Source organism: Toxorhynchites rutilus, chromosome 2, assembly GCF_029784135.1.
Source record: "Toxorhynchites rutilus septentrionalis strain SRP chromosome 2, ASM2978413v1, whole genome shotgun sequence".
NCBI lineage: Eukaryota > Metazoa > Arthropoda > Insecta > Diptera > Culicidae > Toxorhynchites > Toxorhynchites rutilus.
The window spans coordinates 328,841,299-328,866,391 of NC_073745.1; the positions used below are offsets into that span (position 1 = coordinate 328,841,299).

General features: G+C 36.5%; 1 protein-coding gene and 2 pseudogenes across 5 annotated transcripts in view; 1 reads left to right on the forward strand and 2 right to left on the reverse strand.

Annotated features, from left to right (window-relative positions):
- LOC129769306 (RNA-binding protein Musashi homolog Rbp6) overlaps nucleotides 1–25,093 on the forward strand; it is a 1,713,766-nt gene that overhangs the window by 742,115 nt on the left and 946,558 nt on the right. For all 5 annotated transcript variants that reach the window (XM_055771465.1, XM_055771464.1, XM_055771461.1 and 2 more), the window contains exon 3: nucleotides 19,793–19,874. In XM_055771465.1, coding sequence (XP_055627440.1) covers nucleotides 19,793–19,874 — 82 coding nt within the window. The remainder of the gene's footprint in view (nucleotides 1–19,792; nucleotides 19,875–25,093) is intronic.
- Nucleotides 12,594–12,668, reverse strand: LOC129772242 (U4 spliceosomal RNA; annotated as a pseudogene).
- On the reverse strand, nucleotides 16,778–16,904 carry LOC129772081 (U4 spliceosomal RNA; annotated as a pseudogene).

A 25,093-nucleotide genomic window follows, 5' to 3' on the forward strand; every position in this document is an offset into this window, starting at 1 on the left:
ATAATTCATTGTATTTATTCAAAAAGGCTTTCAGCTCGCCAGCGATGCACCTGGCTTTAGGCGAATTGAAGATGAAATGTGTGGATGAAACCTCCAAGAAGCGGATGTAGCGCCATCTGTCATTTAACAACGTATATAATTTAGAGGCGAATGAACTGAAAAGTTTAAACCCTCTTAAAGCCAAAAAGAAGAAGAAGAACGTATATAAATTCGTTATGTACGATTAATACATGATTAAAAATAAAAATAGGGGATCGTGTTTAAAATTTGTATTTTTGAAGCCAAAATTCAAGAATGAAATTTGGAAATAAAAAAAAATTACATATTTTTTTGTTCTGCATAGTTTACGACATATTCTCATGTCTACCAAGATTTTTGTGGATAATTTCACAGAAATCGGTCGAGCCGACCACGAACATCGTGACACGAAATTTTTATATATAGGGTAAATGATCTTGGTTTGTCCAGTCGAAAATATGATCATGGTTTGCCCACTTTTTTGAATGCTCTAATTCAGCGCTCCTGTGTCAAATAAGGCCTTCGAATGTTTCGAAACATATAAATGAAATTGCCTTTTACATGATTTATAGTACTTTGATAGTATATTTTTACGAAATCACATTTTATAATCCTTTAAGATTATAAAATACACCTTCTATTTGTGTCAATGCGCCCCTCATTCGAGCTAACTTTTAATCGATCACCAGATGATTATTTGGCACGTATTCAGACCTTTTCTGGATTACAACACTTATAAATATTGTAAACATCATGCTTGCTCACCATTTGTATCGGATTTACATAGCTAAACCATTAAATTAACGCATTTTGATGAACTTAATTCTGATCATGAATTGTCCAATTCAATAATGTTGTTTTGTCCACATGATTTCTATGGCAACCACTTGGCGCGCTGCAGTTTGTTTATGTTTGTTTATGGTGTGCTTCGCGCATAGCAGAAGTATGGTTTTTCTGTGTTGATTGTGTTGAGGTGAACACTTCTAAAATGCCCAAGAAAAGGCAATATTCTGAAGAAAGCCTAAATTATGAATGAATCAATATGATGACAGTAAACTCAAGCAATGATAAATCCAACATCTAATTGTGAATTCGAATGTTTTCATTCAAAAATGGAGATTTCTAAAACCGGACAAATCATTTTTTTGGGCAAACCATGATCAGAGGTGGTCAAACCATGATCATAATTCTTCTTTAAGTAAAATCGTTAAAAACATAAAAATTTGAATAATTTCAACACTTTATGGTAGTACAGGGAAACTTCGATATAACGTACCTTCGTTATAACGTACCCTCGATATAACGTCACTCGATATAACGTACACATTATCAAAGCCCAAAAAAAATTTTTTTTTAATATTTCTTTTCTGAAAGAACAATACTTTATCTGTATTTTGATATTAAAGCTTGTGTTGTAACTTTAACCAATACCGAAATACAACTGTTTTGTGATTCCGGATTCTAAATGAATCAAACTTCAATCAACAAAACGAAGGGAAACATCATGAGAAAAGCTGACTTCGTCTTCTTATTGATTTTATTCTCAAACAGCAACACAATAAAGTAATATAAGCTACGTTTCAGAGTTCTTTATCATGCTTCGATATAACGTACAATTCGATACAACGTACAATTTTGAAAGTAAAATGTACGTTATATCGAAGTATTAGCAACTAGAGACTTGGGGCTTTTCAACAAACCCAAACTCGCATCGATTATGTGTGATTTTCATGAAGAAAAATCGATTTGCATTTACTAGTTGCGTAAAAACACCCCAAATTGGACAAACCAAGATCATTTACCCTAAAGATCCTTTGAAATAAAATCCAAATTAGAATTAACAAAACGCTAAAACGGAACAAAGTTGCGAAGTTAAAATGTAAGTCATATTCATTGTGAATAATTTTCTATTTAAACAATACATAAATTGTTGTCATATATCAAGATGCTCGGCACTACAATTGTCGTGCTCTGATAACCACTATCGCTGTGACCCTGACTGTTCGATAACTGTGACAAAGCAAAGCCAGATGAAAAGTGCAAACTGGTCATTAGCAATGGTTCATTCACTGACACTCTAACTCACATTAGCAACGCCTATTTCACCGAAATGAGCATCTTAGTAGACAGCTTTAGAGCTTCAAGTGAGTGAGGTGGCATAAATTCACTCGCCCACAACCAAACATACATACACGCATACACATATTCACACATTATCCTACGAACGGAGAAATCGCAGCTAAACGTGGAAAGCCAGCACAGGCATGACATATTGATGTCACTTGATTCAGCAAATTTCTAGTGATTAATTAGAATGCCGGGCAAATTAATTCCACTTGTGCGCTAGCTCTCTCTCCATCTCTATCCTTATCGCACACACACACACACACTCACACACACACACACACACGCTGTCTCTAAACACCGCACATCGATTTGTATCCGTTCCTGTCGCTCACCTTCTTGGACCGGATGCGTGCGTGGAGGAGGAGGAGGCTGCCTGTGGAGCGAAAATGGGCTTACCAAAGCGACAATTGATGGAGTCACAGACTTGCTAATAGGCCGCCTCAAACCCAAATCACGTTCTGTCGATTGGCAAGCGAGGGACACGGGGTGCGGATGGGAAGTATCGGGTTCCTCCGGGGTCCGCCGGTATTATAGTTGATCGGTGTCATCTCTTGGTTCCATCACTCCCCCTCCTCCTTTGCTTTTCTCATCGGGTCACTAGATATGCGAAGAAGGGGGGTGTGGGGCAATATGTTAATTGATGTTAACTTATGAAACAGCACGTTATCAGCGTGAGACATTTTGTTAATTAAAACAGATTTACAGTGCCGGGGCATCACATGTGGCCGGAATAACATGTGGGTCATGAATTTACTGAACTATTGACACGAGGATTAATGACTAAAGTCGTAAAATGGACTGCGAACTTTAGAATGCACCAAAATCACATCACCAATGCACTTAGATCGACTAGGATTCGGTTTTAGTTTTCACATTCGATTTTCAGCTCCTGAAAAATATCGCCTCACTTAATCACCTAAAGCTAAAGCGTTCTAGTGAGATGTCATGTCATGTAATAATCGCTGATCCGCCATTGCTCACGTTATAAAAAATGTGTAAACGCAGATCATATCCATAAAACTCCGAAAATTTTCCTTGGTGGAACCAAATCGAAACTCTCGGCATGATAAGAGGGACGAAAACAACTCAGCCGCGGGAGTAATACATACGAGGGTCACTATTTATATTTCGGGAATTGGCAACACTAATGTCATGTGAGTCCATCTGACGGTTCCATCGTAAAGTTTGACTTTTTTGACGATATACGTACTCAGAACATTTTGTCATACGGACGCTATTTGTTTATTTTATATTTAGTTGAAAGTTTGGTCTCGGCAAAAAAATGGAACTGAATCGTGAACATTTTCGTGCGATGATTTTTTACGACTTTCGACGTGGATTATCACAACAAGAGTGCGTCAATCAATTTAATTTGACTTTTGGCGATGAAGCTCTATCAAAAACCACTGTGTATCGTTGGTATAGTGAATTCAATCGTGGTCGTAGTTCGCTGTCCGACGAGTTTCGTGAAGGTCGTCCAAAATCGACTGTAGTGCCAGAAAACATCGATGCTGTGCACGAAATGATTAAGCAAGATCGTCATGTAACCTATTGTGAGATTGAGGCATCCCTAAGCATTAGTTCCACCAGCATATATGCGATTTTACTTGAACACTTAGTTGTGCGAAAATTATGTTCACTTAGGATCCCACATAATTTGACAATTAATAATAGACCCATTTTAATTCAAATGGGTCTATTATTAAGATTCTGAATTTGATACAAATAATGACAGAACAAAACCAGCTACAACACGAATTCCAACCATTTTCTTCTCCGTCGTGATTGGAGTTCGACCAAGAGCGCACTCGTTGATTATAATATATTGCCGGTTTAGAGGAGCTCTTTCAGATACCTTTTCAGGTTTCAAAACTCTTCGCTGTCTTGATTAGTGTTCGATAAACAGTACACGTTCGAAGAAATTCTATCGATTACCTTCTCAGGTTTCCCAAATATAACATTCCGTAGTTGTGATTGGAGTTCAAAAAAGAGTATTCGCGATAATTAACGGAATATATCGCTAGTCTTACTGATTTAAGACGAGTTCTCTCGGCTACCTTCTCAGGCTTTACAAAGGCAACTCTAGGCCGTCGTGATTTGAGCTCGATGAAAGTACGAGTGATTGATAACAGAATATAAAGCCGATCCAATTAGTTATACAGGTTTTTCTTCCCAGGATACCTAAAGATAATCTCTACCGTGTGTTCTGACTCATAAGATCTTTGGAATTCGGTTTCGTCAAGTGGTTGATAGTTCACGTTTACATAATCATATCACTTACCTCAGTGAATCCTGATTCTTACCTCTCCCACTAACAACTATCCCACCCATGATAAACGCTAGGGAACCACGCTATAGAGGCGACCCTTCGGGCCTTCGGGCGGCGAATATCATACTAACATTCCTTCCCTTCCCCTGGTGACTGTAAGGATGAGGTCGGCGTCGTTATTGACCATTTAAAGCTCGAATCAACGAAAATTGCACAACAAGAATGATTTGCTAGTTGCAAGTGTCATTCTGTGTGTTCTTTGTGCAATTTGGTTGGTTCAGGTCAATCACGGAGAGCAACTACGAATTGTACAGTCTACTCAAGCTCAAGCTCAAGCTCAAATTTATAGCTTTTGAATCACTGAACCGATTGAGATGATCGACATATCTAATTGAAGCCGATGAGCTAGCCTATTGTTGTAAAATATTTGACTTGCGAAAACAATGGATTTGGTTTTCGTAATTATTGATTGTAGTTTTTGGGTAATTTTTGAGAAAAAGTGAGAACAATTGATTTTTCGAACCACCCTAAAATGGAAATGGTCACCCTAACGAAAAAACAAAAAAATGTTTGGTGATAAAGATCAAAATTACCACTTTTCACGAAAATCTGAGAATCACTATATCGGTTTGGCATGGATAGCTGTATATGTAATTTTATCGCACGATGTTAGCGGTATACTGTTTCTGATAGTTCTAATTTTGACTGCATCCTGCCGTTCACACCAAAATGAAACATATGTTGACACTTTCTTACCAACTTTTTTCATCTTTACTTTCTTCTCTATTTTCAAATTTCACTTTTTTCACCATTAAAAAAAAAACATCCTGACGATTGAATGTTTTGTGTGAACTGATCTGTCAACTTAAAAGAAAATGTAAATTCGCGTTGACGGCGGAATGGTGTCGACATCTGGATACGACATTAGTTTGTATGAGGCCAACTATTCTCTATCAGATTAGTCAGCCCTAAGGCAGTTTTAAATTGCTAAAATTTGTATAAATTTTTTTTCTTGGCGTTATTTACATAATAGAAGCACGTTGTTCTGATCCTAATTTAAACTATTTTCCATGAATTTTCAGAGATTCTCACCAAAACTTACCATTATAATATAAAATTATCTTTAGACACATTTTTTTTTGTTATTTTTTCACCACTTGCAAGCAAAAGTGATTTTCATTTCCATAGAGTACTAATTTGATTTGGGAAAAATAATTTTCATTCATAATTTTTATTTTAAAAGTGTGTTCATTTTTTCTACAAACCCATATTGTCATCCCTCTCCCCCATTTCGTAATACGAAGCTCAATGCCGTCAACGCGGATACAAATCAGCAGCGAAAATGCATGGTTGCCAGACACGGTGGCTTTTTATTCCTAAAATCGAGCGAAATTGATTTTGCTGCATGGGCATGCAAAAGCTTGCGTAGTGGGTCATCAACGGTAGATTATTCGGGCTTTTTGAAACCAATAATCGCTAGATACAGATTACAGATATTTTGGGTTTCATACAGAATGTACAGATTTTATGAAACATCGTTTCAATATTAGTTATGGCTTGATGTCAATGATATTTTCCTTATTTCACCTATTTTACTCATATAGCATTTGATATCCTGCTTTCTGGTATTTGATCAAAGGCGAATAGATGTTAAAGTTTGCGTCATCGGTTACAATAAATAAATAACACTTTTCATCTATTCCTTACTAAAGCACAGTGATAGTGAATTTCAAATGAACGCTCATACCGCCATGTCCAATGCTTTGAAAGAACTTGTTATAATAATTGCAAATATCTTATAAAAACTATGAATACGTTTTGATGAAGGATTACGTTTTCGGGAACTCTAGTGAGTATGAACTAAATAACGTTTTTGTTTAGACATTCTATGATAGATTCAGGATATCGGTCATATCACGATAATTGTACAATTCTCATTTTTCTCAAAAAAAATTTTTTTAACTTTAGAATAAAATATACAACAAGTCATCCATACCAGTGTCGTACAGATTTATCTGGAAAGGTACAGTTTTTTCGATTTTCTTGTTACAGATTACAGATTGTTGTACAAAAGTGCAGATAGGTACAGATTTTCTGGAGTGATAAATTTATAACACGTGGGGTTGGTAAAACAGATGCGGCAGTAATATTTCCAATCTAACAAGCATCAAAGAATTATTGGAAGCGTTTTCAGGTTTTTACTATGGGGAACGAATACCGTGCCTAAATATAAAATTGTTCCGTAAAAAAATCCCTGTTGGGCAAAAATCGATTGTCTGATAAGAAATGGCAGTTCGCTCGCGTTTTAATATTCTTGCTAACTGTCGAGTGATTTTCTGATTATAACAATGACAAAACTAAACATATTTAGCCATATTTAGATCAAATATTAATATTAAGATCAAAATATTTTACTGAACATCGTGGCGACAGATTGAAAATTCCAATGAAGTATGTACAGTAAAATCTGTTTTTGTGCGGTTTTTTAATGCCCATTCTCATGTATTGTTTTGTTCGTTTCAAGGTGTCAGTAGGAGCTTATTGAAAAGAGCAAAAAGTTGTTTGATCTGCGCAAGTGAGTAGGCCGCTTTTTCAAGTGAAAAAGAGAAAGCGAATGTTGATCACGAATGGAACCATTAGAATTTGGGTTATTTTCTTAAGGAAAATTTTTTATGCGGTCCCTATCCACCATATTTTTTTTCAAATTGTGTAGCGAACACTATTTTTTAAGGCTACTGGTGAAGTTTAGTACGACACTTTATGCGATTTTTTTTGTGCACCCCTTATCCCCCACACAAAAACAGGTTTGCCGTAGAGTCTATTGTTGTGGGTGCCAATCGATTTCCGGACTTCGTTTTTTTGGCATTTTAAAGCGAAAATATTCACTCAACACACGCAGATGAATGTTATCAAAAAGTGTCTTAGAAACGACCTTAGCAATGGATACAAAAATTTCTCATCGCGTTTTTTGACATCCAACAGCTGGGACCAAGTTATAAATCTGAGTCACTAAATTTTCGCCCCATAAGATTTGTCTTGAGTAGCCTGAATGTGTTATCCAAGCCTTCACGATTACCTGCTTCAATGAATTGAGGAAATTGGCGCATCAAATCATGAAAATTTGGTAGCTTGACGAAAATTTGATGGTTTATCAAGGCCACAGTTTTGAAATTTGTTTCACGAGAAATAGAAGTCACGACAAATAGATTTGAAAGTCTGCTTCCTAGCTGAATCCAATTCATTTCCAGGTTCTTCTGCATCGATAGATACCAAAGTAAACATCCTCAGGCTTCTTCAGAAAGGCTTCAAAATCTTTCACATCAAGATCAGCATCAGCGAATTGGTGCACATAACTCTCCAAGCATAAGTTACCCAACATTATCAACAATAACATTCTTGTCTCATTATGAAGTTCACAAAACTGAGAACTTTCTTACTGAAAAGTGCAATTGACGTTTTTGATGAGCGGTAGAACAAAGTTTAGGAACATCATAATCGGTTTAGTCATAGGATCGTTCAAATGAGTCATTATACGATTACAAACACGTTTTCTTTCTTGGTACGAAGTGGGCTGAACTTAGAAACAAGTGAGCCCAAAATCAGCACGGCGCAGAATTCAGATACTAAACATCCCTCCTCACTTGTGTGATACCCGCCTCATTCTACATACACACACTCACACACACACACACACACACATCGAATAATAGCGCCCGTTTTATCTCCGCTCGTTCTAAGCTGAGAATAAAAACAACATCGCGCACCCATACCAACCGCCTCAACAGAGAAAGCAAAGCAAACAAACCAGATTCGAGCGCGGTTTAAAATTGGGTGTAAGGATATGGTGTAGTAAGGATGTTCGAACTTGTGACTTGTGTGTAGAGACACGAATTTCGGACGTTTTTTCGATCTCCGTAAAAATAAAACAAAGAATATTTTTACTATCCATTATATCATTATTTGTTTATATGTCTTTTAACAACAGAACAAAAATTGAACGGGGAAAAAATGTTCATAATTTTAATAGTTAAGAGCTGATGAAGTGAAAGGGTTCATAAAAATATTGTGCCATGGCGTACACGATTTCAGCCCTTCTGGAATCGTGTACAATTTAGTTTTGGTGCGCGTTGATTCGTCCGAACGCAGGTGTGGGCAAGAAATAAGAGTTCAACTGGGTGCAAAAATAAAGTTGCACATCAGCACCGCGTTGCATTCCGAAGACTGATGAATACAATACAATTATAGATTTTAGAATAATAACAAAATATTGGAAAATGAACAAAAAGATTTTTGTTTTAAATTATTGGAATTAAAAAATAAAAAGATTTTCGCGCGCGCAGTTCTCGAAATTTTCTGGAAGAACACAAATATCAAAAATCACATTCGAGCATATTTAAATAGAAATTAAGTACTAAGTCTCAAAAATCTAAAAAAAATATCAAAATTTTATCAATATATATTGTTTGTGTCGCGCAACACTGTTAAAATTTAAAAAAAAAATCACACATATCTAGAAAAGACGTAGAAACACATTTGAATACGAATTAGCGTAGCATTCTTGGATGACACTAACGTTCCCAGTGGAACTTTGGCCTTCTCAACGTAAGTATTACTTGCGTCATTTTTACTTGGTTGAGATTCCTATGCTGAAAAACACGCCTTCAATGTATTCTGGAGTGGCAAGCTCTAGAATAAGTGCGAACACAGTGCAAGTCGGAAAAAATTTCTTTGGCGAAAAATCCTCAAAACGGGAATTGAACCCGAACCCCCGGCATGATAATGTGGGACGCTAACCACTCGGCCGCGGGAGCACGAGTTAGTGTAGTTAGTGAATCTATAAATCTTCCAATAAAATTTTCAATATTTCAAGATTTTTTTAGTACACCCAGGTTTTTTTTACGCGGTTTTTTTACGCGGTTTTTTTACGAGGTTTTTTTTACGCGGATTTTCGAATTAACGCGGTTTTTTTTACGCGGATTTTCCAATTAACGCGGTTTTTTTACGCGGATTTTTCAATTTTCGGGGTTTTTTTAACGCCTGGGTGTACTTAAAATTTTGATGAATTTTTTTTTATTAATATTTCTCGATACACCATAGTAAGATGTACTTCCACTATTTTTTTTCTTACTTATATCTCGAAGCTATTGAGAATGGCGTGAAAATCATTGAAAAGCACGTTTCTTATCATAGATCCTATGTTGAACCTTACAGGGGTTCAACAAAAAAAAAGTCTAAATTTCTTATATATTAAATTCCCTGTACAATATATTCCATAGAGCGGGTGATTTGGTTTGGGGGTACTTTTTACTTCCATACCCGGCCAGACCCTTTAAAGGAAGCTAAATAAGGACGCTTCCATCATACAAATGGCAGATAAATGAATCGTTTGGCCCAACAATCAGGACATTGCTCTGCATGTGTTAATGGTAAGCAAATAGAATCTCAATATCTTGCCAATGACCATTGACTTTTCTTACAAAAGGTGTTTCAATTCATTGCCTCATCGGCAATTCTCACTTTTTCTCTCCTCCAATCGAAACAAGAACCCTATTTCATCCGGTCTGAATAATACGAAGGCAACTCAATGCCATTCCGATATCATTATGCTTCAACTGCTTGTTGGGAGAAATATTTCTTCTACACCTTTGCCGTATATCAATGGAATCGATTGACCTTTAGGCGTCCATTCTTCGACTGAGAACAACCTCCGCTCCCTTCATCCATCCCATTGCGATCCCCACTCCTTGGCATGAGAACACCCCAAATGCATCCCAGGAAAACTGATATAGCACGAGTCAACATGGACTTGGCCGTCTGGCTGCCATCGGGCATTAAAATAATAGGTAACAGTTTAACATTCAATTACATTCCATTAATAAGCATTAGTGGGAGTCATGGCCACCCGGCGGTCCGTCCGACCAAACAGCACAATATTATGGTACTCCACTCTGACGAGGACGCGTGGTTTCGAGGAACTTTTTTTTTCCGACACCCCCTGCCTCTCCCACCGCCGGGAATCAAAAGAGCAGGAGCAGCAGCTACGGCAGCGGCAGGGAAATTTATGTCCATCGGTCCGGTCCGGCTCGATACCATTCAGGTCATTTATTTATTGATTAGTCAGTTGTTTTCGGAGCGATCGTTTATTTCCCGATTGCCTCTGATCAAACGTTTATTTGTGGACACGTTGAATGATGGCACACTTTCGGGGCGCACCATTTGTTATCGAGGGAATCAGCGAAAAGTGAAGACGATGAGTCAGCCCCCAAGTCTTCGGAGGGTGGGTTGTGAAGATTCATGCTGATGATGACTGTGAAAATGCTGGCAATTACGCAACAACGCAACAGTCTAGCAAATGATGAACTGCGAATTGCTTCCCCACTTAATCACCCCGAAGTTGGGCGTTCGTCTCGTGAGCGTAACATTGCTGGACAATTGGAAAATGTTAACCAAGGTGGTTTTTTTTCTTCTCTGCTAACTTTTAATACCAACCACTGGCCAACGGAGACCAGGGAAAAAACGTGATAATTTGACGCAAGCGAATGATTTCCATCTGAAAGGATTCCCCCGCCAGCTTCCCCAACAACTCGGGGGCCCCTTTGCCAACGGGAAAAGTTCTAATTGGTAATTCAAATTAGAAATAAATTTAGCTACGTAATTCGTTTAAACTTTCGCATATTAATCTTTGCAAAACATTTAACACTTCGCTTTTATAGGAATTAAATTGCCATCATTCTATCTCACTCGTGCGCACATCGGGGGGCCGGCAGCAGCAAATTTCTAAGCTCTTCCAAGAATGAGGCAGAAAATTAGTTTCCTTGCTTCCACCATCAGTTCGGGGGAAGGGAAAAGCATTTCTATGTATGCACTTCAGTTAAAAGGGCACACAGTTTTGCATCCTTCTTACGCCACCACCCCATCCCATTCGTTCTGTTCGTCTGGAATTAGTATCTTTAGGGAGTAGTTTACAGTTTCTTCTCAACATATCACGTGTGTGTATGTGTTTAGCTCCATAAAACAGATTTATTAAAATTAGAATACTTTCGAATGTGCGTTTTGCCTCTGGTCTGTGTTGTGCGGGGAAAAAGGACAAGAAAGGATGGCTATCTAGGAAAACTGAAAACGCAATCAAAATTTGTAGGCTCTTTCTCAAGTTTCACATCGTTGTCCCTTAATCGTTTCCTCGCATGAGCCCCACGTTTGCGCACCCCCTTTCGGACCTCTTGGGGTAGCGTGTTCGGTGTGTGATAATGTTTTAGGAAAAGATGCTGGCTTAGCAGTCACAATATGCTGCCAGGAGAAGCTCATATGCCGAAACAAAGTGGTCTCGTCGGCTTGGAATTGGGGGATTGAAGTGAAACACATTCATTTACGGATCGTTGATGTTTGGGGAGGTAAGCTTTTATGTTATGAAATAGCAAAAATAATCGGAATTGAAACATTGTTGTCGATGAAATTCCTAATAACTGGTTTTTAGGTGCCCACCACTTACTTGTGCAATTCTTTGAATTGCGGAAGGTGAGATGATATGGATTGTTTTATTTTATGATATTCAGGAATTCAAGTTAAACTCAGTACAATGGCATACTTTTTTTTTTCTCAATTTTGGAGTGCTGGTAATTCTAACAACTAACAAATTTAAACTGTGCAAAATGGCATCGAAGCAGTAACACCATTGCAAGTATTGTAGATTAAAATAAACACGAAAACAGAGAGAAAAAGTTTAAGCCCATGTTTTTTATTACAAAAGCGACTCCGAAAGGATTTATTAAAACTTAAAATAGAATAACAACTGGGTTCGGAAAGAAAGCCGACAATTACGACATAGCAGAACGTTCGGAAGATGAAAGCTAGATTCAATAATAAATATTGCATAAACCTGATTGGAGCCGCTCAAAAATTCAAATCCTTATTTGTAAATAGGATTTTCCATAGTAATTGAGATTTTTTTGACTCAAGTGTAGCTTTTGAAAAGGGTATATCGATTTTAGTAAGAGAAATCCTTGATAATTTATATATCAAAAAACTATAAGTCGTACTGAAATAGTGTCTTAGAAAGAGTTATAGAGTATTGATGATAAAACGAGAAAAAAGTATACACTGAGAGAAAAAACTATGTATGGGTTATACCTATGATATAAACGCAAGGTTGACGTAGGATTGTCGTTGGCTTAGTAATCACTTGTTTTTTTTCAATTAGCAATAATCGCACCTCGGATGTTCCTCATTGGGTACGATCTCGCCGCTGCGCAGAGCTATCTTTTGTATGTATTGATTGTATTGAGTGGTTATCGCAGCAAATAGTTATCAACAATTTGCCTAAACATAAAACGGTACGTGTAGAAGTTCAGTAAGCTGGCGACATGAAGGGATATGCAGTCTTGAATAACCGAGCCAAAGCATTGCATTTGTACTCGCTTTCGTAGACCGTGTTAGCAAAACAAATTCCGAAGTGTGAAAATGCATGGAGGTATAAAAGTACTACCAAGATCTGCAATGCCGATTTTCCCAACTTATTGGTTTCGAAATCTATATTGGGAAAACTCATTCCAGTTTGCAAAAATCCCCACGCTCCATGGTTTTGAAATTCGTGTTAGGGATACATTCCGAATTGCAGAAACGCAAGCGAGTACAAAAGTATCCACAACTTGCATCTATTTTGCAATGTCAGTTTTCCCAGGCTCCATGGTTTAGATGTCTGTGTTAGGGAAACATTCCGAACATTCGCAAACGAGTACAAAAGTATCCACAACTTGCATCTGATTTGCAACGCCAGTTTCCCTTGGCTCCATGGTTTTGAAGTCTGTGTTAGGGAAACATTCCGAATTGCAAAAGTGCAAACGAGTACAAAAGTATCTGCTGCTTGCATCTTATTTGCAATGTCAGTTTCCCCTGGCTCCATGGTTTTGAAGTCTGTGTTAGGAAAACATCCATTCATTCCACTCGCTTTTATACCGATTGGTGTGATTCCAATAGCCTGTTTTGAATGCATTTTTAATACTATTGAAACAAGTTTTTGGATCAAAAAGTAACAAGCATAGAACGCGTAGACATTTTATCTTTCGAATGAAGTGTTTATCATACAATTTCGTTCAGTTGTTTAGGAGGTATTAATGCTCAAAACCTCGTTTTTCGGCGTAACGCTTTCGTTTTCGAAACTTTGAACTTACACCCCAGTATAGAAATGTATAGAAATGAAATACGTAGTCCTACGTCAAAAATAGTACTCTTTTTTATTTACGAAAAAAAAACTTTAATTTGCAATATCTAAAATATGTATTTTTTATTTTTTTAATTTTTTCAGTCAGAAGTCATGTAAAAAATTAAAAAAAGAGTCCAAAATGGTGAAACTATTTTTGACGATCTTTGTGGAACATGGAGTGATTTAAAACATATTAAAAGAGCCTATTTACTATAACAAAGACAATGAAATATAAATATTTTTATAAATATCTCGAGAATGCCTGCATTTAGAAGGAGATTGATAAAGACCTTTTTTTTTAAATTACATCAGAATTCATAATTTGTGGCTAAAATAATTGTTAACACACAAAAATTCAAAGTTTCGAAAATTCATAAAAATTCTACTAAGTTCTACTAAGTTTGTTAAAAATAATTCAACTATCTTGGACTATTTTCTTAAAATTTTCTAGATGACTTCTATTTTAATGAAGAAATTTAAAAAAATAAAAAGGCATATATAAAGTTGAAAAAATTAAATTAAAAAAGACAATACATTAGAAATGTTTCTTCAAATATCTTGAGAATGGTTGCATTTATAAGGAGATTGATAAACAGCTTTTTTTATTCAAAATCACATGAGGATTCATAATTTGTGGCTAAAAATGATTGTTAACATAAAAAAATCGAAGTTTCAAAAATTCATAAAAAATCGATGTTCTACAAAGTTCGCCAAAAATAGTTTTACCATCTTGGACTCATTTTATAAATTTTCTACATGACTTCTTTTTCATATGAAAAAAATTTAAAAAAAATTAAAAAAAGTCATATTTTAGATATTTGCAAATTAAAGTTTTTTTCTTGTAAATAAAAAAAGAGTACAGTAGAACCCCCATTATCCGCGAGTGGATGATTCGCGGTGCGGTTTATCCGCGAAAGCGAGTTCCATAGTAATTCTATGAACCTACCCTAAATTGGACAATGAGTGGTAGGTTTTTGTTCTTCTGTTTTGGTCATGACTTTCACATTATTTGACAACTGGTATACACAACCTTACAGATGGATAGTTCAATGACTCCTGTATTGATAAAACATTGTTTTCATAATAAAATACCTTTTTTTTGTGTTTGCACCTCATTTTTAGTCATTTGTTGTGTTTTCCGCGATTTTCGTGATCCGCGGTGAGCTAGCCCGACTATTCCGCGGATAATCGGGGTTCCACTGTACTAATTTTTTTTCAGTGTATATTTTTTCACATTTTAATATCAATATTCTATAACTCTTTCTTAGACCCTATTTTGGTAGGACTCATAGGTATTTGTGATATAAATTATCAAAGATTTCTCTTACTAAAATCGATGCGCCCTTTTCAAAAGTTACGCTTGAGTCAAAAAAAAACAATTACCGCGGAAAACTCATATTTGCTCCAACCCAACCGGAATACAAACTTTCATTCTAATCAAAAATACATTTTTTTAAATCTCCGTTTTTAGGACGATTCCATTTGGAATTGCTCATAACTGTCCCACCATGATCTATAATAAATGAATCGGTACAAGTACGAGAATTTTATGTCACGCTTTCAGTCGTGCTAATGCACCCATTTCTGGTTTGGAAGAACGAACTAACTAGACAGTACTGTCCCACCATGAATTTTGAGCCCATAATCAAGCTCGATTGATTCAAATGAGGGATTCTTGTCACATCTATTTAAACAACAGCTTAGTGCTTATAAAAAACCAGGTGTATTGCTAAACTGAAATGCTTAAGGCATCTCGTAGACAAATATGGCAAAAAACTTTGATTGCGTTTTTCTCAGTTGCTGATTTTGGAACATGGGTCAACTGTGCGATGAATTGAAAAAATATGAGCACAGCCAATTTTTGGAAAGAGCATATGCAAAAATGATATCGTTTTGGAAAATATATCATAACTCCACAACGGGTTATTTGATCGAAATGGTGTCTTAGCCAAAGTTAAAGAGTACAATTTTGCGGTTCTGGAAAAAGTACACAATGAAAAAAATTTTTTTTTAGCCGAAGAAAAAATTAAAATTTTTTTTTGAAATTGCGTATATCAAAAACTCCTTTTTTTTTAATTTTAATTTTCAACACAATATCTACTGATATTGTTTCCAACAACTAGTTTTTCATTTGATCCTAGGCAAATGAAAAATGATGTTTTATGGTATTTTAAAATTTGCACGGTTATGATTTTGAAAATGCCATAAAAAATCATTTTTCAGGATCATATGAAAATCTAATCGTTGGAGACAATATGGGCTTTATTGGGTAAAAAATTTAGATTAAGAAAAATGTTTTCGCTATATTCCATTTATAAACTTTAGTTTCATTTTTTTCGTAAAAAATGTTTTTTTTGCAGTGTGTACTTTTTCAAGAACCGTAAAATTATAATCCGTAACTTTGCCTAAGATACTATTTCGATAAAATAACCCGATGAATAACCTCACTCATAGTGCATATTACTATAATGTACCACGACATATCGTACCTTACCATCGGAAATTAATTTTTTTTTCTGATATTTCGACATTTTGAATATATTTTTTAATATTTTGAATCCCAGTATTGCTCTTTTTTGTCTTTAGTAATAAAAGAACTCTTACTGCCTCTCTAGCTCCTCTTCTCTTTCTCTATTTCTCAATTTCTCTCTCTCTCTCTCTCTGTTTCTCTCTCTCTCTCTGTCTCTCTCTCTTTCTCTCTCTCATACGAGACGAAACAAGACGAAATGGCAAATCGCAAGGAAAAAAAATCTCTTCTGAGACGAGAAATCTTGATTTTGTGACATTCTACACTGCAAAAAAAATCATTTGATGTTTTTTTTGTTCATTTCATTCAGTTGTGAGTTACAGGGTGTTAACAATAGAAGTAAACGAAGATAAAATTCGGTACATTTTGTAGTTTCTTTATGATAAAGGCGAAAATGCAAGCCAGGGTGTGAATGGTGTTTATGGTGCCGATACTGTAGAGGCTAATTACGTGCAATTTTGGTTTTCTTCGATTATGTTCAGGCATTTTTGGTGTTAGAGATGCACCTCGCACAGGCAGGCTCGTCGTTGAAAATGTGGATAAAATCACAGAAATAATCGAAGTTGACCGGCATGTTAGTAGCTGTAGCATCACCTAGGAGGTAGAGATCGACCATAAAACAGTTTCAAACCATTTGCCCAAAGCTGGATTCAAAAAGAAACTTGATGTTTGGGTGCATCTCAATGAAACATTTTTTTTTCAACTAGCAATAATCGCACCTCGGTAAAACCTCATTGGTTACGATATCGCCACTTCGCAAAACTTCACAATAAAACATGATGGATCGAATTTCCATCCGATCCTCTGGGTACTTTAGTCTCACCCAAAGAAGGGGTACTTTTTATAGTGTTGTTGAGGCAAATCTGCAATCGAAAATTTTAAATTGTTTTAATTTCGTAATAGATTTGGCCCCATACATACTTTTCCTGTTATCACTGTTCCGATGAACTTTTGCATTGCTCCTCTAGGATTTTATTCCAATTTTATTCGTTTTTGTCAGTGTTTGCCAATTGATCCTTTCACTGAATAAATCGCTTCCGTTCTTTCAAATATGATCTTACAGAAATCATTTTCCCCTGTGGCATTCTTTTGCTTAAACGTGCTACAAATCACGACACAAACGAGAACGAGACAACTCTTCTCCGGTTCGCACTTCATGGCACACGAACCAACAAACCAATAGCGTCATGTACGGTTCGGTTCAGAAAGTTTATTTTCTTCTTTGCCTCTAACATATCCATATCGAACCCCTCCATGCATCATGAAACATCAGGATCATACGGACTACGCAAAGCGAATGATTCATATTCAACTAATGTAGCAGATCCTGATTCATAAGTCTCTGAGAGTGCAAACTATATGATTATTTAGCTAGAAAGAGGCTCAAGAAAGGGTAGTCAGATTATATTTTTCATTTTAAACGCTGCTACCCCTTGAAATATATCTATACAGGTCGGACTCGATTATATATAGTCGACCATTTTGTTTCAACAATTATTTCCAAATCCTATACATAATCGAATCTCAAGAAAACATTTTTTTCATGAATGTATGAATGTCAAACATTAATAGAAAAAAAAGCTTTTTTGTGATTCGATTATGTATTGGATTCGAGAATTAACGTTGAAAGTAAAATTGCGATTATATATAATCGAGTCCGACCTGTATTTATATAGACGGCACAGTTTTACTAGCAACACCGCTCCAGTGAGAGACTTTGGCTACACTTCTTCACTCAAGTTTGATTTATATTATTGATATAAATTATTAGATGCTTGTGTTGAATTCCAAATCCAATGTAGTTCAATATTTATATTAACTTTCCAACAATTGCTATTTCACTGATTTTATCATCTCAATTTAGACACCTTAATGTTGAGTTTTTTTTCATTCGTCTGATTTATAAGGTATGCTTCAATTTTAACATTACTAGGAGTAACTAGGAGTAAAATCTTATTAATAATGTCATTCTTTTTTTCGTACCTTATCGTATTCTTATCGTTGATACATTCTGATTACGCATCTTTTCAAAATCTGTACATGTTTATTCTCTGTTATTTTCCTGTTCTATTTTCTCATTTTCTCCTAACATCTAATCTTACTCTCATATCTATTTAGTTCGTTTGGATAATATGGCATGGGAACAGACGATCATAAAACATAGTTCGCCATCTGGCCACGAATTTCTATCTCGTGTGGCTGTCTCAATGTCGAAGCAATAATGATCTTCCGTACCACAACAATAAAACTATTCGTTTTGAATGGTTTAATTTGAAAATTCAATTCACTTATGGTTATATTTCGGTATGTGAGTTAACATAGATGCGACGTTAGGCTTATATCAAACAGGTAAATTAATCTAAACGTGGAAACTTCAAATGGTTGAAGTAATTGTATTTGTATGGTGAAACGGGCAGTTGCCAGTAATAGTTAGAAGGACGGTGAATACATTCGTTTATTCTATTTCTAAGGAATGCCACAAAGTAATGAAGAAGGTGAATGTGCACCTATAAAAATCTATACAACGTGCACGTGAAAAATACGCTGCTGCCGTAGCTGAGTTACTCTAATTACAAAGATAACCGAAAAGATATTAATGAAAACAACATCCCCGAAGTCTCAAATGACTTTTAACAGTTACAGTGGATGAAATCGAATTAAAAGAACACCCACACCTCTTTTGCAAGTAAGCCAATGTGAAGCACCAGAAAATACAACCTTATCTTCGCCTGCCGAAGCAAAGAAATACTAATCCACTCTCCTCGAGCTGTGGAAAGTGGCTGAACATTGATTTTAAGTGCAGCATGTGAAAGTCCTTTTCCCTGTATCCGTGTGGGAGTCGCAAAGGGGACTCCGATGACATGTTCCAATTTTCTCCTTCGTTCGTTCCCGTCCCCCATTCCACTTGCTTCATTCATTCATCCCATTCATTGTAGTGAAACTAGTTGGAAGTCCTCTGATTATAAAAACGGCCATGGTGATAGTGTCCCTCTTGCTTTCATCGGTTGGCCCTCCGACGCACCCCTTTCTGCCTCCTCGCTTCGGCGATAGTGATGATCCTTTGCGGTAAATCGCTCCTTTGAGCTGTACTCACACATTCCGCAACTTCAATGGCTAGTCATAGTCATACCTGGGAAATGCTTACGGCAGGGACGAGGGGTGTCCATGGAGGGTGGATTTTTTTAAACAACACTCATTGCCCCCTTCGTTCTTCCTTCCATGATGCCGCTGCTGCTGCAGTTGCTGGGACGGGAAAAAAGGGACACAGTAAAAGGATTAGTTGTGGGACTTGAGATTGCTGCGGCGAGGCGATTGCGTTTCTTTTTTTTCTGTGCAAATTTTCGGTGAAAAGGTCTCGGAAGGTCAAAGTGCCCGAACGAAGTTTGGGAGCTAATGAGAAAATTCTGCCGAAAATATGTGCCCGATGAAACGCAAGGGGGCTGGCGGAGTGCTGGCAGACCAGTAGATTTGGTCCACCGATATCGAAGAATGTCAAGCAGAGTTTGCTTTCTATCGCTGCTGCTGTTGTTGCTTGCTACCATCGTTCAGTCATCTGGTCAACTCTTGTTTTCAGCGTTTCAGAGTTTAGAATTTTCGAACCTTGCTAACTGGGAAATATTTTCCCCTTTTCTCTCTCTTTTTTCCCTTATAGAAAGCCTTAGAGATTACTTTAGTAAATTCGGAGAAATCACAGAAGTCATGGTGATGAAGGACCCCACGACGCGACGGTCGAGGTGAGTTTTATGCCTATTTTATTCTTATAATAAAATAAATATTTCAATACTTCATCTGTTACCCCTTATATTTGCAAATTATTTGAAGCAAACATTTTAGTTATACTTTTATTTTCAGTATATATCGAGCCGTACATTTCATGTTTCCCTGCTTACTTACTATTATGGTTTGTTAAATGGTGACATTATTAATTATTTAACAACCTATTACAAATATTGCATCGTGTATCGGAAAAAAAACACGTGCAGCGTCGTTCTTCCAATCTCGAATATATTTTTACAATATAGTGACTGAGAAATCCAGTAATGACACAGACATTTCCTAAAAAACGTCTTCGTTATAGGATAATTCTGGCGTGTTTTAAAGTAAATTTGTTCTGCGTTTTTCAAAAAAAAAAACTTTCCGCTCACTGTGAGCTTTTAGAAGTAGCTGAACGAACGAGCTTTTTCCATTGATAGTAGAGGATCATGCACGTAAAACGGGGAGCTTCGAAACGTGGCCAGTTGATTTCACGTAAAAATGTTCTATTACAGAACTCTTTCTTTCATTGGCAGTTTCTTCATGCTGGTGCAATGGAACTCAATCAACGCAAGCGACATTCGTAAATTTGATCGCTTGTTCCTCTAATATTATATAGGGGAAGTGGGACAAAGTGGTCACCCTAAGGAATATGCCCATTTCCAGCGCCCACATGCCGCTTCAATTCCCGTTTTTCGAAGAATATTATAGTTCACGTCAGTGTTCTTTAAAATAGCAAACGGCTTTTACTATAAAAATTCAAAATAGTACTCTTTTCATCATTAGAAAAAAAAGGTGAAAAATCGAACTTTTTTTTTGCTTGGAGGTAAAGTGGTCATCGCACATATCAGGCTAAATGGGATAGATTTATGCGTTTTTGCGTAGGTACATGTATGAAATAAACTTGATCTATTCATCTTAAGTCTCAATTGAAAGTTTCTCTTGCATACAAAAACGTATTAATAAACACATAATGTTCCGCATAATGAGGTTTGGTTTAGTTGGAGTGATATATTTATCCAGGCTCAAAGCCACAAAAGAATCTTCATCAAGAGCAGAATGTGATGAGGTATATCAGCTTCAGTAAACAGAACATTGTAAGTTGTTATACACCTATGACCACTTTGCCCCCAAACATCAAAATAATTTCTATGCTAATTAATCGCTGAGATTAAGCAAAATGTATGTTCCCCTCTCCTAGAATATGTGAACAGTCGTTCAATCTGATGATTTGTCCAATATATCAGATTGCATAAACTAAATTTCACGAGAAATTCCTTAGATAACATGCGCACAGAACTACGGCCGAATGGCTATCGAGTGAGTAATTTCTGTTTTTGTCATTAGTCATTAAATTCTTCTAACATAAGGTGACTATCAATACGGCATATATAGGCAATAGTTATACTACCAAACAAGCAGGTGACCACTTTGCCCCCAGTACCACTACAGGGTATTATGTAGCTTATTGAGTTTCTTTTGGGGTGATGACTTTTACTGTATGCGTAAAATCAACAATTGTAGATTCAAATAAAAATTATAGTTTTCTTAAACTCGTTCTGAATAGGAACTGTTGCTACATAGGACAATTATAATAGTTTCATTCGAAAACTGAGACAATTTCCAACTAGTCTCACATTATCCAGTCCCTAATTTTCGAAACATTTCATAACTAAAGGTCATTCCCCCATTCTACCCGTTCTTTGACACTGAACTCCTTCACTTGCTTCGTGAGATCTAAAAAAAACGAAATCTAGAAACTGGTAACCCGAAAACCGGGAATGATAAATAACACTCGATTTGATTTCCGAAATTGACACATTGTATTGATTTCATTTCAGGTTCATTTTTCATAGCAAAGTTGAGCAATTAATAATCTTAATCGTTGATTGCTGTATTTTGAATGTGTGATCCATTTTTGATGAAGATCAAACGGATATGTGGCGATAGAACCAACCCAGGTAATCAGTAAGCACTAAGAAATGATCTTAACACGTTCATCGCCCCGTCACCCAGATATGAGTGACACTTTCCTCGTTCAAATTGAATAGGATTTTCAAACCGAATTTGATGGAAATAGCATTTAAATATAAATTTAGGATATGTAGAAAAATCATAAAATCAACCTCATAAAAATGCAATGATCATTCTATACTTTTTATTAATTTACATTACGGATGGTTTGTATTACTGTTTCATACGAAACCCATATTATTTGAAATTGACATGTGCTATTGTTCTCAATACATTTTCAAATTGAAAAAAAAGCAATATCTGATGAACGTTGTGTACAAACAATGTTTGACCTTAATTTCAGATTTCACCGACAAGATGAGCCCCGCAAGAAACTCAGTTAGATCGCGTTGGGCGACAAACGTGTTACATAAGTGCTGTATCCACATATAGATTACAGAATAAATGCTTACAACACTATATAAACCGATTTAGGGTGTATATAATGCTAAGAAGGCGAAATATAGGGCTTCAGTAAGAGCTTTCAATAAACATTTTTAAAGCTTACTGAGGGCGAACTGAAAACGTCACTTGTGATGGCAGTCTTTACTAAGCAGTAATAATGCTTATATAAGACTTAATAGAAGCGCCAATTTGATTTCTTTGGATTTTTCTAGGAAACAACCATCGAATCAATCGGGATCCGACAGTAAACTAAAAAATAACTAAAACTAAATATGTACATTTCATGGGCCCACCAGATATTTATTGCAACCCTTCTAAACCTTGAGGTTTTTAACATGTTTCTTCATTATATAGGTTACGATGCACTGTTTAGAATGAGAAATAATTGTTATATGAAAATTACCTTGTGAGATTCGAACCGGAGTACTTCTGCAACATGTGTGTTTCTCTGTTGTGCCTTTGCTCTCTAGATCACTGTAGAAACAGTTAAATAAATTGTAAATAGTTCTATTCCGCTAACATATCTGCTCAAAAATTCATGTATGAACGGGTCTGGATATAAACAAAACAATCCTATCGCAATTCAATAATAATTCAAAGGGTTATGTTATGTTTATTTCGTATTTTTTTTGTAAAGTTTTATCAAAATGCTTGTAAGAATTGCATGGTAGCACTAAATAAAAAGGTTTTAATTAATGCTTATTTTCATTATTGTTTATATGCATTAATAATGTTGATATGAAACTATAAGCATCATAAAAGCAGCTATACTGCCATTTGGAATTAGACATTAGTGCTATAATAGAGCTATATGTTAATGCATATGGTTACTTGGGTATGACATACAGAGGATTTAACCCTATAGACGATGACCACCGACAACATTAAAAAAAAACATTTGAACAATCTTTTTAAATGTATTTCATTGACGTTTTGATATATTTGATGTGATATATTTTAGTAATTTATTTCAGTAATACAGGGTTTTCCAACTTTAAATTCCGAAAGTAAATTGAAATAAAACACACTTAGAATTCGATTTTCGATGAAACTTTTATTTCAAATTAAAGTTTGGTTTATGCCATTATGTGTGAAATACAACATCATTCAAATGTCCACCTAGGGCTTCCTCGCACACCTTGACCCGGAACAGGTAATTTTCGATGACTTCTCGGTACATATGATGCGGTATCTCGGTCATAACTTCACGAATGTTGTCTTTCAAATGTTCAAGAGTTTGCGGAGAGTTGGCATAGACACGTTCTTTCGCATAACCTTACAAAAAAAACAGTCTAGCGGGTTCAAATCGCATGATCTGGACGGCCAATTGGCATCACCAAAACGCGAAATTATGCGTCCCTCAAATTTCGTTCGCAATATGGCCATGTTCGGTCGTGTTGTGTGGCACGTGGCGCCGTCCTGCGAAACCACATGTCATCCGTATCCATATCTTCAATTTATGGCAAAAAAAAATCGGTTAACATGCGGCCATAGCGCTCACCATTCACAGTTACCGTCTCACCGTCCTCATTTTCAAAGAAATACGGCACGATGACTCCACCAGACCATAATGCGCACCAAACAGTGACTATTGGCGGATGCAATGGCCTCTCAACAATCACGTGTGGATTTTCTGAGCCCCATATACGGAAATTTTGGGTGTTCACATAGCCACCGAGCTCGGAATGTGCCTCATCGCTGAAAAAAATTTGATGCGAAAATTTAGCATTTTGCTGCTGTTGTTCGTTCACTCAATCGACGTATGCCCGACGCATTCCATGGTCACCATGCTCTAATTTTTGTACCAGTTGGATTTTATATGGATGTAGGTGCAAGTCCGCTAACCACTCGGCCAAGTGTGCTCCCTTGACCGAGTGGTTAGCGTCATAACTAACATGCCGGGTGTTCGGGTTCGATTCCCGTTCTGGTCGGGGGAATTTTTCGTCAAAAAAATTTCCTCCGACTTGCACTGTGATCACGCGTATTTCTAGAGCTTGCCACTCAAAATGCATTCAAGGCGTGTTATTTGGCATAGAAATCTCAACTAAGTACTAATAAAAATGACGCAAGTAATACTACGTTGAGACGGCGAAGTTCCTCTAGGAACGTTAGTGCCATTGAAGAAGAAGAAGAAAGGTGCAAGTCCAAATGCAAAATTCGCCACAATGATGTGTTTGACAAGCCCAATTGCTGAGCACGCCGTGGAATCGAAACATTCGGGCCATCCTCCACAATGGCAGCAACAGCAGCAATATTTTCGGCCGAACGCACATTACGATGATGCACAGGTTTCACAATATCCGCTACGGATCCAGTTTGACCGAAATTACGCACTACATTAGCGATTGTGTGCTCTGTAGGCCGTCCATGACGACCAAAGTCCGTCCGTAATGCTCGAAAAACATTTGCCGGTTTTTCATCATTTTTATAGTATAATTTAACAAAATTAACACGTTGTGCGATGCTAAAACGATCCATATTGTAAAATGGCAGACATTCAACTAACGATATGACGCTTTGGTTGACAGCTATGTTAAACGGTTGTCAGCGCAGGGCTGTATACTTTCGGAAGCCCGAAATGGAAAACCCTGTATATTTTAATAATATATTTTTATCTTAAAGTATAAAAACGTAATTAAGACAATCAACCGCCAACAATATCGAACAGTAATCCATATTCCGAAATCCGATCGGATTTCACGAATTGATCAAAATCGACTTTTCCATTCTAAAATAAAAATCCAAGCTGTATAGCTAGATTACAATTATATTTTTCGTTCTC